Source organism: Semicossyphus pulcher, unplaced genomic scaffold (genome assembly GCF_022749685.1).
Source record: "Semicossyphus pulcher isolate SPU_LCO1_2020_fin unplaced genomic scaffold, fSemPul1.0.p SCAF_28, whole genome shotgun sequence".
Taxonomy (NCBI): domain Eukaryota; kingdom Metazoa; phylum Chordata; class Actinopteri; order Labriformes; family Labridae; genus Semicossyphus; species Semicossyphus pulcher.
The window spans coordinates 1,530,183-1,543,855 of record NW_027211702.1 but is presented as its reverse complement, the minus strand read 5'-3'; the positions used below and the strand labels follow the sequence as shown (position 1 = coordinate 1,543,855).

General features: G+C 41.7%; 1 protein-coding gene across 1 annotated transcript in view; it reads right to left on the bottom strand.

Moving 5' to 3' along the window:
* rxraa (retinoid X receptor, alpha a) overlaps positions 1-13,673 on the bottom strand; it is a 115,200-nt gene that overhangs the window by 41,664 nt on the left and 59,863 nt on the right. The window contains exon 3 of the mRNA XM_069677160.1: positions 2,770-3,008. Within this exon, the coding sequence (XP_069533261.1) occupies positions 2,770-3,008 (239 nt within the window). The remainder of the gene's footprint in view (positions 1-2,769; positions 3,009-13,673) is intronic.

Below are 13,673 nucleotides of genomic sequence, written 5' to 3'. Positions count from 1 at the left end.
AGCCCTGATTAAACGTTTTAGTCTGGCAATAATTACGTACAGTGTGTTTCTATATTTGACAAGTTGAAAACATTTTGAAGAGTGCAAATTGCAAAAAAGACAAATGGTGATTTTTGGAGCTATTCCCTCGAAACCAGCTGTTTCAACAAGTTCAAAACAACTCAGCTCGAGACTGGAAACAAACCATGACCCATAACATAAGTTAGATACCTGCTGTAATTACTGTGCACACTGTACTAAAAGTGTCACCAGTGACAGAAACAGCTGTTACCTGCTCTTTATACAGCTGTTTAAAATGGCAGGATTGGCCAAGAGGCAGTGGGGATAATTTAAAAGAAAATTAAGCAGCGCATGATACTTTTCACTGTACCCATATTGTTTATGTACTTACGTGTGAAATCCCTATAGCTCCTGTTAAACATGTATTTAAATGAGACAGACTGAGACAGACAGCGTTTGCTACCTAAACATCCAACCTGCATACAAAGTGTGCCGCTGCGGGACAGAAGCTGCTGCACAGATGAAAGCGTCGGAATTAAGAACTGGAGAAGAATCAGGAGGAAAGCGGTGGGGAGGGGGGTGGAGGGGAGAGGGGCTTTCGAGCAATAAAAGATTCAGGCCGCTTTCTGAAACTGCCCCTAATCCACTCTTAACTCCATTACATGTGGGACACTTCGGAGATAAGCCCAACAAAAGCGAGGAGAGCCCATCCCAAATAGCATCACATTGCAGACGCACTTTAGCACAATTATTAACAAACACAAAAAAGGGCAGCCGCTGCATTTTGGGGGGAAACAATTTCAATTTCAGATATGGCTCCAGACGGAAACTGGGCCACTGCAAGCTTTGATGTCTTAATTGTGCAAGTGTGTGTGTTTGTGTGTAAGAGAGAGATAGAGTGTGTGTGTGTGTGTTTTTTTGATGCCAAAGAAACTGAGGCTTATTGATGGAACAAAAACGACAGAGACAGAAAGGACGAGCAAGGAAGTGGAGATGATGTAAAAAAGAGACAACAAAAAAAATAGGCAGGGAAAAAGAGAAAAGAGGACAGCCAGAGAGAAAAAAAAGAGGAAGAGAGAAGACAGCAAGATATGGCGGAAGAGAGTGACAAATATGCCTCAGATATAGAGGAAGGAGTGACAGAGCTGAAGTACTGTGGGATCCTATTTGAATAGGTCTTGATTAACTGTGGCACGGGGTCAAAGCCGGGCCTCTGTCTGCTGGGGCCTGGCTTAGGAAAATTATGTGTGAGTGCGCAAGTGTAACCGACTGTAATTTGCACTTCTGAGACATGTGAAGACAGTTTGTAAGACATGATACACAACCGTTTGTTTGGTTAGTTCGAGGGCAGCTGTATGTCTGTGTGGACATATGTGACATATCAGCGAGCGGCTATGCAAGTTACACATTTTGGGATAAGACATTATCCTCCTGGCCAAGAGATAAATGAAAAGACTGATACCTCTTTATCTGATTTTAAGTGGCTATAGCTTAGCTTAGCATAAAGATTGGAAACAGGGGGTAACAGCTAGTATGGATTTAAGAAAGGATTTAACAAAAAATAAAAAAGAAAGAAAGAAAACAGGCAGAAAAAGTCCCCTACAAAAACCTCTCAAGCTCTGAGATTTGTATTACTCCACATATGTTTAATGTTTGATTTATAAAAAAAACTAACTCTAACTCTAAAAAATGCAACAAATGTAATGTATATAAGGAATCTAGCAGAAGCTACTTTGAAGAGCTCAGCGACTATATCAGAATAAAATAATAAGCTGTAACTCTGAAGTGTCACAGAACTGAAGAAGTAAATGTAATCACGTGTGTTAACCTGCACCTGGAATAAAACCCTGTTATAGCATGTAATATAATTTCCCCTAACTGAGCAATTTATCTTAGATACACTTCCTTCTAACTAGCATGTCCTTTACAAACTGACCTACATGCCTTCTTCTTAACACCTCAAAAGTGCTGCTGGACAGTAGATGAAACTGACTTACAGTGACTTTCATGGTTTTGTCACTCATGTTTGTCATACTTACAGACGTACAGCCTGTGATGACTGTGGTCAGATTCATTAAAGGGGAGTATAATGCTCATTTCAAGCTTCATGTTTCACTCTGTGATACCTGTGGAGTAGCTTAGCATAATTACCAGTTAAGAAAGAAGTTAACAGTTAAGAAAAAATTCCTCATGTATCTCACACTGGTGCTCTGTGCAGGCCATCATACAGCCTCTGCCCAAAACGACTCAGTCAGCTCTGTCCCTTTAAGAAACCCCGCCCTTACAAGCCCACTTTCTTCTGATTGGCCAGCTCTCTAAAGCCTGCTGAGGCGTGTAGAAAAAACTGTGTGAAACTTGGCGTTCAAAGCAGCCTGCAGATTGAGCTGAGAAGCCTAAGGATTACTCCAACATACGTTTACCTACAGATCTGAAACTTCACCCACGTTTAGTCTGGACATCCAACATTGCAAAATTATTTATATGTCTGTTTGTGAAACAGCATAATACCCCCTCTTTAACGCCAAGTTTAGCCACTGCTATTCCCGGTTTTACCATGGATTTGCTACAATGTGTATAAATGTGCATGCCCATGTTATGGTTGTGGATGTGAAAACAAGTATTTAAAAAAAAAGCTTCCCTCAAACCAAAACTTAGTTCAACATTCCTGAGAGAGTGAGTAACCTTCAACACACAACAAAGCCTGTACATGCAGCTGTTGTAAATATACTTTCAAAAGTGTGTGTGTGTGCAATCTGTTACAGGCCTCACCTGGGGGCTGACGCTGGGGCCGTAGCCCATGCCGGGCGAGTTCATGGAGTGGGGGCCCATGGGCGAGCTGATGACAGAGAAAGGTGAGGCCAGGCCGTTCATGGGGGAACTCAGCGTGCTGATGGGGGAGTGAAGAGAGCCGGAGGGCCCCATGGACGTCGGGCTGAGCAGAGACGGGTGCATTCCCCGGTGGGACGTGGGTGAGCCCAGGGGCGAGGAGGTCACCTGGCCCGACGAGTCTGGTAGGAGAAGATAAAAAAAATAAATCTAAATGGTTGTTGCTGTCACTATAGTTTTTTTCTGCTCTTGTCAGCATGATGTGGTTTTAAGTTCAAGAAAAACCCTTCCTCTGAAACGTGTCTTTGAAACATTAAAGCTTAAATATAAAACTTCAGAAAAGCACCATGTTCACATACACTTTTTTTTTACATTTTCACACAAGCTTATTTAAGTTTTTCCTGACCAAAGCGGTTGGCACCAGGAATCCTGCACATCTGGTAAAGTGTGAAAGCAGTTGTTGAATCTGTGCACAGTCCAGGAAAATGGACAATTTAGCAAAAAAAAAACAATAAAATGGAAGGATAGCTCTTGTGAAAAAGAACAGTATGTATAGTGCGAATCGATGAAGACTGATTCTCTTCGTCATTCACCGTTTCTGTCCCTCAATGAAGAGTTTACCTCTTCACAAGTGCTTCCCTCAGGGATCCGTGAGTACAGGATGTATATCTATAATGGATGTGGTTGATGAGTTGAGTACCGGGCCCAGGAGAGTTAAATATATACGACCTTGAAAGAGAGCTGAGGGGAACTATTCCAACAGATGAGAGAGTGTGATAACGAGAAGGTCATGTGTACTCTAAAAGAGCTTATATGCTCTTTCTGTCTGTCTTCTCCCTCGTAGACGAAGCCCTGCTCTTCCTTGACTGAGCGGGACATCTTCCAATCGGCTGTCAACACAGATGATATGGGGCAGGCAGGAGCGTGAGCAAAGAGGGAGGGACTGCAGAGTGTCACACTGAATTTGGTGACAGGATTGTATGTGCACTGATAACAACTCCCTGCTCTCCTATCTCGTCCTTCAACAACACCTCTTTCTTGCATTTCAAATATGATTATCTCTGTCTTTCCTTCTACTGGCATCCTTTCTCTGTCCTCCACTATACCTGTCTCAACTGCACGTATGGGAAGAGAATTGGCCTCTTTTGTGCTTAGTGTTACAGTGTTACAACTCAATCAGATTGAAAAGCCCTGTGAGACAAATTATAAGTTTGGAAACTTTACAAGTCTATATTTTAGCTTTTAGAGCGTTCATTTATTCACTTCAACAGTTTTTTTTAAACAGCAACAAGTAGTGACTAAATAGAGAATTAGTCAACAACCATTCTGATGATTTATTAAGTATTTTTACAAGGAAAATACCAACATTTTGATGGTTTTAGGTTTTCAAATATGTAAGATTTTAAAGTTAGTTACAGGTTTTTGGGTTTTTGGCTGCTGTGGACTAGGGATGGGGATGAGTATTCGAGTACTCGTTGCTGACGTCATTATTCGAATAACTTTCATCTACTTGCGCACCTGCACATGCGTTGTTTTCGGCTAAAGTAGTTTAACTCAGTTACATGCACCACGTCAGACATAACCAGGAAAAGTGATGTCTGGAAGTACTCTGACAAAATAGAACGATCACGTGCTGTAAAAGATATGTGGTGTTAAACTTGTAATATCACAGAAATACTAGTTCAATACTTAACCACATGCGCTTAAAGCGCAAGGAGAAGCCAGCGGAGACGGACAACGGGCAGTCTCGCATCACATCATTTGCCAGCCCTGTTAGCACACGTCGTTGTGACGATACCAGCACGGAGAAGATAAGCCTGCTAATAACGAAAATAGTGACTAGAGATATGATCCCATTAAGTGTTGTGGAAGGAGAAGGCTTTCCATGAGCTCATGGCAAGCCACCACCACGTCGGACAACAGCTACGAGAGTGAAAAAAATGTGAGTTACGTGTTAAAGTTCAATTTATTTACATTAATGTAAAAGTGTTAGAAAGTAATGTTCTCTTTCAGGCATATATAGCCTACTATTACCCGGAGGTATGTGTCTGATGTATGTTTTTTTTAACAGTAAAAAATATATATAATTTGCGAGTACTCGGTTACTCGTTCATAAAGGTAATTAGATTACTTGAATATTGAGATTACTGGAAATGCCCATCCCTATTGTGGACCATGGCATCCTTCTTTTGTTGTACATTATATACCATGATGTGTAAAATAATGAACAGAGCCAGAAAGCAGGACTTAATGTTCCAGGTATTTAACAGATACTCTCACCTGTTTTACCACCAAAAGAAGTTATATCATTGCTAGACTAGAACATTTTATTAAAAACCCCAGACTGCTTAGTTTCACCTCTGATAAGTCTTTTGTCCTTACATATCCTCCTTTTAATACCCTGTCCTAAACTGACACTACAACTTTGCTCTCTTTGCAGCAGCTAAATGGTCTAGTTATGTAATAATCTAAAGTGTGGCTTGTCTATCACACTCGCCTGTTTCATAAGTGACCGGTTCCTCTGTTTCCGCCCGGCGGAATTAAACTTATGTACGGCTCAATTAGTTGACATCCAAGAGTAACAAGTCCAGTTCGCTGCAGTTTTCCTTGAGTGCTTCGTCTCTGCCCCAGCTGACTTTACAGGTTTTTTTTGAGTGTGTGCGAGTGTGTGTGTTCCTGCTGTAAAATGTCTTGTGAATACAGAAAAAAAAAAAGGGAGGATCTTTCATCTTTGTCCCCCGCATCAGCAATCCTCAGGCCAGCAACCTAGCTGGCAGCTCAGCCAAGCCAAACACTTCCTGCACATCCTGCTTGCCTCACAAGCACTTCCTGTAAGCACATACACACACATACACACATGGGACCCATCCTTTTGAAAACAAACACACATCCTTCTTAATAAAGGGCTAACAACGGCTCTGCATCTCGCTGTATTAGTTCAGTGTTTAATCCGCTGACTGATACCCCTGGAGCCTTTTCTTTCTTTTTTTATTTCTTCCTAAAATGCGCCCACACACACATAATTCCTGAAAAATAAAAAAAATAAAAAAATAAGCTCCCCCTGAGCAAGCCATTCCCATAACCCCTCGCCAATTGGGTTTTAATTCAGGCAGATAAAGCGAGCTGTGGTATTAGGGCTGCCAATCTGCCATTGTGGGTCTCAGCAGGAGGGAGCTCAGCTGTCAGAGTCCCAGCAAGGCTCCACCTCGAGGGGGATGACAGAGGCGCACTGGGAGGTGCACCAGACTGTTTATGTCTCTTTCTCTTCCATTCATTCCTTAACTCTCCATCTCTTCCATTTTTTTTACTCAAGAATAAGATCGAGAGCAGAAAATTGACAGAAAAAGGGCAACATCTTCCATGGTAGTATTTTTTTTTTTTTTTTTACAGATGAACGTAGAGCAAATTATGTGGTAGTGGTCAAATTGTATGTGAATATATACAGATATCACACAGCTAAATGTGTGTGTGTGTGTGTGTGTGTGTGTGTGTGTGTGTGTGTGTGTGTGTGTGTGTCCACATGTGTGTGTTTATTCTTGTTGGAGTTGGGTTGCCAGTGTAGGATTACAGCAGGATGAAAAGGACTCTGTCCTAATCCTCCCCAGAGAGGAGAGGAGAGGAGAGGAGAGGAGAGGAGAGGAGAGGAGGAACTATAAAGAAGTATAATGAGAACATAGGAAAGGAAAAAAGTAAAGAAGGAGAGGAACCAAAAATATGTTTAAGAAGAGGACAGGATAATACAGGAGAGGAGGCAAGGAGAGAAGGGGATGAAATAAAGAGGAATACAAGGAGATAATAATAAAAACAAAAAGACAGAAACAGAATCAAGGACAGAAGATGAGAAGAGGAGAAAAAAGGAAAGTAGGAGAGGAACAAATAAGATGTATGAGGAGGGGGAAGTATAATAGAGGAGAGGACAGCGGACAAGGGGAGAAGAGGATGAAATAAAAAAGCATAAAAGGAAAGGAGAGAAGAGGAGAAGAGGATAGTAAACAAGGAGGAAGAAAAAGACAAAAAAGGGAAAGAAAGCAAAACAAGTGGAAAGTTTAGGGAAGAACAAGAAGGACAATGTGAGAAAAAGATAGGAGAGGAGGGGGGGAAGAGTTTTTTCATACAGTTAAACTGTCATACTGACACTCCTGCCTATATTTCTTCATACCTCTTTCATCTCAACCTGTTGAACTGGAAAATGACACATTTCACCACCAGTATTGATGGAAGAAGGCAAGCTCTGGCGACGGTTTGCACTTCAAAAAGCATAAAGTAAACATGCCCTTAAGATGAGATAAGAGTATGTATAAAGTCATCAGTCAGCGAGGGCAGGGAAAGGTAATAAAAATTATTGAAGCATCAAAGAGTTGCAGTCGTCCAGGTTCCCTGCACGCCAATATACAAAAAGATTGACTTGTGTTTACAAAAGGGTTGAAAAGTGCTTCTGAGCGCTGTCGTTTGCAGCCTCTGCCTGTCAATTGGCCTGTACCACTGGGCACACAAAAGCACAACTGACAGCTACAAATAAGCAAATTAGGGCCCATCTTACTGGCAGGCGCAGACAGAGTTCCTCACTTAACACTTCTGTTCTCAATACGAGCATCTCCTATTTCTAAACAATGCTTCCCTCCGTCGCTCTCGCCTTTCTCGCTCTTCTGTTCTGGCGTTGAGTGAAATTACAAAGAGGAAATTTGCCAATTTGTGTTTTGGTTGTTTCCAGTAGTGCATTTAGAATATAATAAATGCGTGATTGATATAATAATGGACAATGAGATGAAAGGGGGCGTCCTCAAATGCATATGGGGTTCCTTGAAACACCGGATTCAACCCATGTGTACTTAGTTTTGACAGGTGTGTTTTTTTGCAGTTGTGAAATATCTATCCAGAAAAAGCTGTCAGTTGTTCAGCAGCAAAGGTGGAGTTCCCTTTAAGTTTTTGAGATTTGTTCAGAATGAAACTGAAAGGGATTTTAGATGCAGCATGACTTCTTTGGAGAGATGGATTTGGGTGCAGATTTCGGTCTAGGCAGAACTATCTGTGACAAAAACATGTCTGTGCCAGTTGAAAATGTGTGAAAGAAAGCATGTAACCACTTAGAGCTTAGTTGGAAAGTAAGTTTTTTTAACAAGGCACTTACAGTATATGCTGACATAAAGATATAAGGTCTTGTTAAACTGGAATTCCCCCCTCACAGTTGTACGCCTCCCCCAACCAGTTAAGTTGCAGTTTACATTCATCAGTGTTTCCCACAGAATGACAGTTAAACTTCAGCTGGGACTGAGGACGAGGGATACAAAAATACTTTTAAAACCTTTGAAGAATACATTATCCCAAAAAAACATGCCCAAACTCATTTATGTAGAATTAACGATCATTCTTTATATTTTGGGGGGCATTTTCCTCTAACAAAACAGAACCCCTCTCCTACTTTTACCACTCCTGCTTCAGCAACTCTGACCCTTATACACCCACTGAAAAGCCGCCACACATAACTAAAAGCCTGCCTCGATCATCCCGCCGACATGATCTGCGACAGCAGCAGCGTTGCGTGCATGTTCACAGTATACAGGCAGGTGAAACACAGACTCTGCTACACAGCGGTCGGTTCACTCTGCTCTCATAAAGAGCGGCACTAATGTGATATCAGATGTACTTTTGTTGTAGATTTGTGATTAAAAACGAGAAAATGGCGAGTTTTCCTTTTGCACCAAGCAGCAATAAAGGTGCAGCTTGACGTGAAGTAGTCAATTTGCCTCACAATCACATGTCCGCTGATGTGACTATTGCACATGTGCACATCGCAACTGCAATGGTTAAACAATTTAACGTGCAGCCCAAGTGAATTTGACCTCTGACCTTTTGGGTTTAAAATGTCATTCTAAGGGCCTGATCAGACAGAACGCGTTTTAGCAGCTTTGTCATTGTTTTCAATGACAATTTTTGCACGTTGCTTTTGCGCTGCAGAGCGCCTCGCGTTTTCCGCTCTGTGCATCGCGTTTTTTGAGGAAACACTCTGAGCGCCTCGAGTTGAAAAACTTTAACTCAAAGCAGAAAAGCGCCCGACGTCATGGCTGTTTTTTCTCACTGTCCAATCGGATGAAAAGAGAGGCGGGCCTTCTGTTAGTTTACAATATAACGGTTAGATTAATGACAGCTATGATTAGATGGTTGCTTTAACAACTGCTTTAACAACCGCCTCATGTTTTACAGCCTGCGAAATGTGCTCTGTCTGATCGGGTCCTAACTATGTTTATTTAGAAGTTATGGCCCAAAATGCTTTGAAATCACAGTAACCTTGACCTTTGTCCACAAATTCTTGTCAGGTCATCCTTTTGGTCCAATTAGGTATTTGTGTCAAAGTTAAAGAAATGTCCTCTAAGCTTTCTGAGACACTCCCTTAAGCATGAGATGGACTGACAGGTGATGACAGTGCAGGAGTGGAGGACAAGATGAGGATGTTCTGTGGTCTCTATAGTTACACCGAGTCACTGATACTCTAATTAATTGCTGGCATGGGGGAGCATATGCTGAAGAAACACAGCAGAGGGGGCACTATTTGTCAGCTGAACAGGCCCTGTGGTGAAAGGTGTCAAGTTGAAGGCTGCAGGGGCCTCTGTAACAGAAAGGTAAGACTTTCCATCTCTGCTGAATTCTTTTCGTTTCTCATTTATAACCTCTGTTGACAGTGGGAGTTTAGTGAGAAACAAGTTTAATGAAAAGGGACACAATTGCTTTCTCACTGCAGAGCTGTCACACTGACTGACCGACTGACTGAAACACAGACTGATTTGGCAGATATGGTTTCTATTTCCTGCCAATTTGGGGTTCAGAGTCTTAATAGGGTAAAAATTAATCAGAGGTCTTCCCAATTTACATTATCCAGGTACACCCTGGATTGATCGCCACTCAATCACAGAACAGACACATAGAGGCAGACAACCTTTCATGCTCACAATCACACCTAATAACCTCACAAGAATGTTTTTGCACTGTGGGAGTACCTGGAGAGAACCCACACATGCACAGGGAGATCAGGAACCGGAATTCGGATCAGGAACCTTCTCGCTGTGAGGCGACAGCTCTAACCACTGCACCACTGTGCTGCCAAATTTGCATTGTGTACAAGCTGTGTGGGTTTTTTTTGGTTCACTAAAACTTTGATTTTGACATTGACTTATACATCTTCAATGTACCTCCTGTTTCCTCTGGTTTCTGTATGTGTGATAAGTTTGAATATATACTGGATCAATTAAACCTTTTAGCACTGAAATTAAACAATCTACAAGAGAAAAAAAAACTGTCGTTATGCTAATTGAAGTGTTAACAGCTCATGTACAACCTGTATTGAAGGGTTACAACTCAAAATGCCTCTAAACAGCTCTTACACTGACGACAAATCATATCTAGCTGCAAAGGTGCATGGTAGCATTCCCTAAGTAGCCCATGAGCTCATGTTGCCTCTACCACCAGCAAGGGATGCTGCATTATAGATGGAAAGTACACCCCTACACCCCCCACGAATGTCTGAACCAACCTGAAAGCCGTTGAAAGTCTCTCTTTTTCTTTCTACAACTTTTTCCTCCTGATATATTTTCTCTGTCTATGTCCTCTCTATCTTACTCCTAGAGACCAGTCTGTTTTGCCTTACCTATTAAAAACACATTCACAATCATAAGCATGTTCTTATGCACAGGCAGACAGATGCTCATTTTTCACTCCATGGCTAACTCTCCTCTATTATTCATCCACTAGTGCCACAGTGGAGATTTAGTGGAACACGGGGGCGTGGGACGCAGCGAAAACAGAAAGGGAGAGCTCATAAATCTCAGTAAATCACATACTTTATGTCTAGTTGCCGTTTTGCCTCTAAATCTCTTCACTCACGATCAGTGAAATTGTCTGTCAATAGGCATAAGTCAAAATGCTGTCATTCAGCAGTGCCAGTTTGAGGTTAATGCCGTTATAGCTTCTGTCCAATCCCACACTCTCCTGAGACTCTGTCAGATCTTTCCATACAGCACAAACACACACTGAAACAAAGAAATATGCAGACTGTCTCCATGCAGACACATGGACAGACAATGGGTTTTCTATACCACCCTGCTGGCAAAAGGTCAGTGAGGCATGATGCCATTGGTGAGACAGCAGCCAGGAATAAAATGATCATTTCATGGATTGACTTTGGCGTAAACGTAACAGCCATGAGTCACTTGCACCTCCATTAGAGCATTAGAAAACTGCAGTTCCTCACAAAGAGAAAGCTGGATGTAGCTATGGCTTGACAACAATAACACAGTCCCCGGATTTCTTTACCTTCTGTTGATTTGAGGCGACAAGCTGATTTTTCATTATTTACTTGAACGTTTTAAGAGAGGCAGGTGAGTCCGTTTTTGAAGTGCGAGGAGCTCTAGAGCCAGTCAGGATGAAACACTCGTCATTAGCATTTCTGCCGATGTGTTCAGAGGAAGAATAGGGGGAAAAGATTCAACAAAAAACCCAAGAGATTCAGTCGGTTGCATAAAAATCCAAAGCCCAAAATAACACAGGAGTCAGTATAACTGCTTTGTTTTTACAGTTCTAACCACTGATGTCTGTATCACCATGACGACAGCTGGCTGGTATCTTATTATCTTTTATTGTGTGTCTGTGTTTTTCTGTGTGTTTCATCAATTAGCCTATTATTCATCATTCATCATTTTGTTTTTTGCATCACATTTTCTATCTGTGACGTACATAAAACACCAAGGTCAACATGTTTTAAGTGACGCATGTCTGCATGTGTGTATATGCATGTGTGCCCATTAATCAGGGAATGTCTGTCTACTGTTTTCCCCTGTATAAACACACTAATCTGGTCCCTTAGGTTAAGGTCCAAAGAGTAAATATCTCAGTCTGATGTGTTTACTCTATGGATAGAGGGAAGGCAGTGGGAGCGTGTGTGAGGGAGTGTGTGTGTGTTCAGGGTGGTAGGCAGTTGGTGAAGGGGGCGGGGGCATAACTGGCTGATGACACGTCAACGGGTGATGTAAAACCTGAATTGCTAAGGTTACTGAACATGTTTGAAAATACTTAATCTAAATGATCTAGCAATTGGTTTATTTGCCTGACCATGAGTCCAAAACCAAAGTCTTTATCAACTTAAATATTTTAAAACAAATCTTTACATTTTAAAAGCTGCAACCCAGTGACTGATAGGTATGGTTGCTTGATAAGTTCAAATTCTTATCCAAGGCAATCAACATTGCCAAGATTTTTTCTAAACTATCAGCACATTTGTCCATCGACCCTCAGTCATACACATCGCTCTAGTTTTTCTGGAACTTTCTTTCTCAGAATTTAAAGTCACGTCAACATAGTTTTTACCTCTATAATTAAGATGGATGAAGGATTTGAGTCACTGGATATGTGGATCTTGAGTTATTGGAAAACAAACTCAGCTAAAGTCAGCGGCAGCTAGGCTAACAGCCCCCGAAGCCCTTCCTAAGACAGCCATGAGACACTGACTTCTTCTAGAAACTGTTTTATTCAGTGTTTTTACCAGTTTTAATGGCCAGGTCTGTTTTCTTTGGAGAGAAGGAGACCTCCGCAGAAAATATGCTCCCCGGTTAAAACCTTGTGACAATAAACACTTAAGGTATCCTAAGCTATTAGCAAGTTGAGCACCTGGAAACAAGCTATTGGCAGCTCAGCACAGTTTTTAGTGCCATGAAGTTTCTCATGCATTCTTCTGTGAATGATGATGCTAATAAGAAACAAAAGTGCAGAGGATCGACAAGAGCAAAACAAGAGTTGGGTCAGGGTCTTCTCAACTGAGGATTCGAACTGGTGACTTTAGGGGGCAGCCCTACCACAGTCATCAGTGTAAGTAACTATAAAAACAACACCTGTTTTCTTCTTGTATACTTCTCATGTAGCCTGTTTGAAAGCTATTTTTGTCCGAAGAACAGACAAGTAGTCCGAATGGTATTTCTGGTATTGGTCAACCTTCTTGCTGAACGCAGCAAGCTGGAAAGTGCACTTTAAGAATGAATATGCAAACCTGTGACTGATGAAAATTTGATGCAAAAAAATGCAGGAACCATTGAAGGAGATATAAATAGTTGCAGATAGTAGTATTTAATCAGCACCTCTGAGACTTGGAAGTAGGATAAGGACATCACAGGCTCTCTTAATGCACAAAGGATGCTTGACGAAAACAGGGTTTTGTTCTCAGTCGTTTGTTCCCAGTGGTCTGTGTGCTTTTTATAATCCCTGCACATTCAAAGATACGCTATAGTTTTCTCCTTCACTCATTTCTTTTAATCCCACATCCTCATTACAGTAAACTAAGGCTTTAAGGAGGTGCTAAAGCCATGTGGGGATGAGGGTGTTTGCTTTCACAGCTATATCTGTCATGACAAGATATGATCAGACGGAACAGCTGCACCATTGTGAGAGCTCAAATCAAAAGTATCCAAGCCCTTTTTTTTCACTTTCCCTTAAAGGCCCCTATCGTTGGCATCCATGAACCAACTAAAAAAGCGGCTGTATGAGGGTAAGAAAACGGCCTTAATGTGGCATAAGTGTCAGAAAAGACCCAAGACAAGCCACCCAAAATTTCCCGGTAGGTGGGCTGCTAACAACGATCATCTGATACAGTGTTGATATAACCCGATTCTCTTTTGCCTGCTGAAACAACTGCCCTCATTAAACACTTAATTTTTTCTCTCCCTCTTCCTACTCTTTTCTGTCTTTTGCAGGCTCCCTTTATTCCTCTCAATTCAATTCACTGCTCTGATAGCATGTGGATGAAAGCGCCAGCTCCTGGGGCATGCCAGTGCCCTCAGTGACTCTTAAGTGTCTGAAGAGGCCATGGA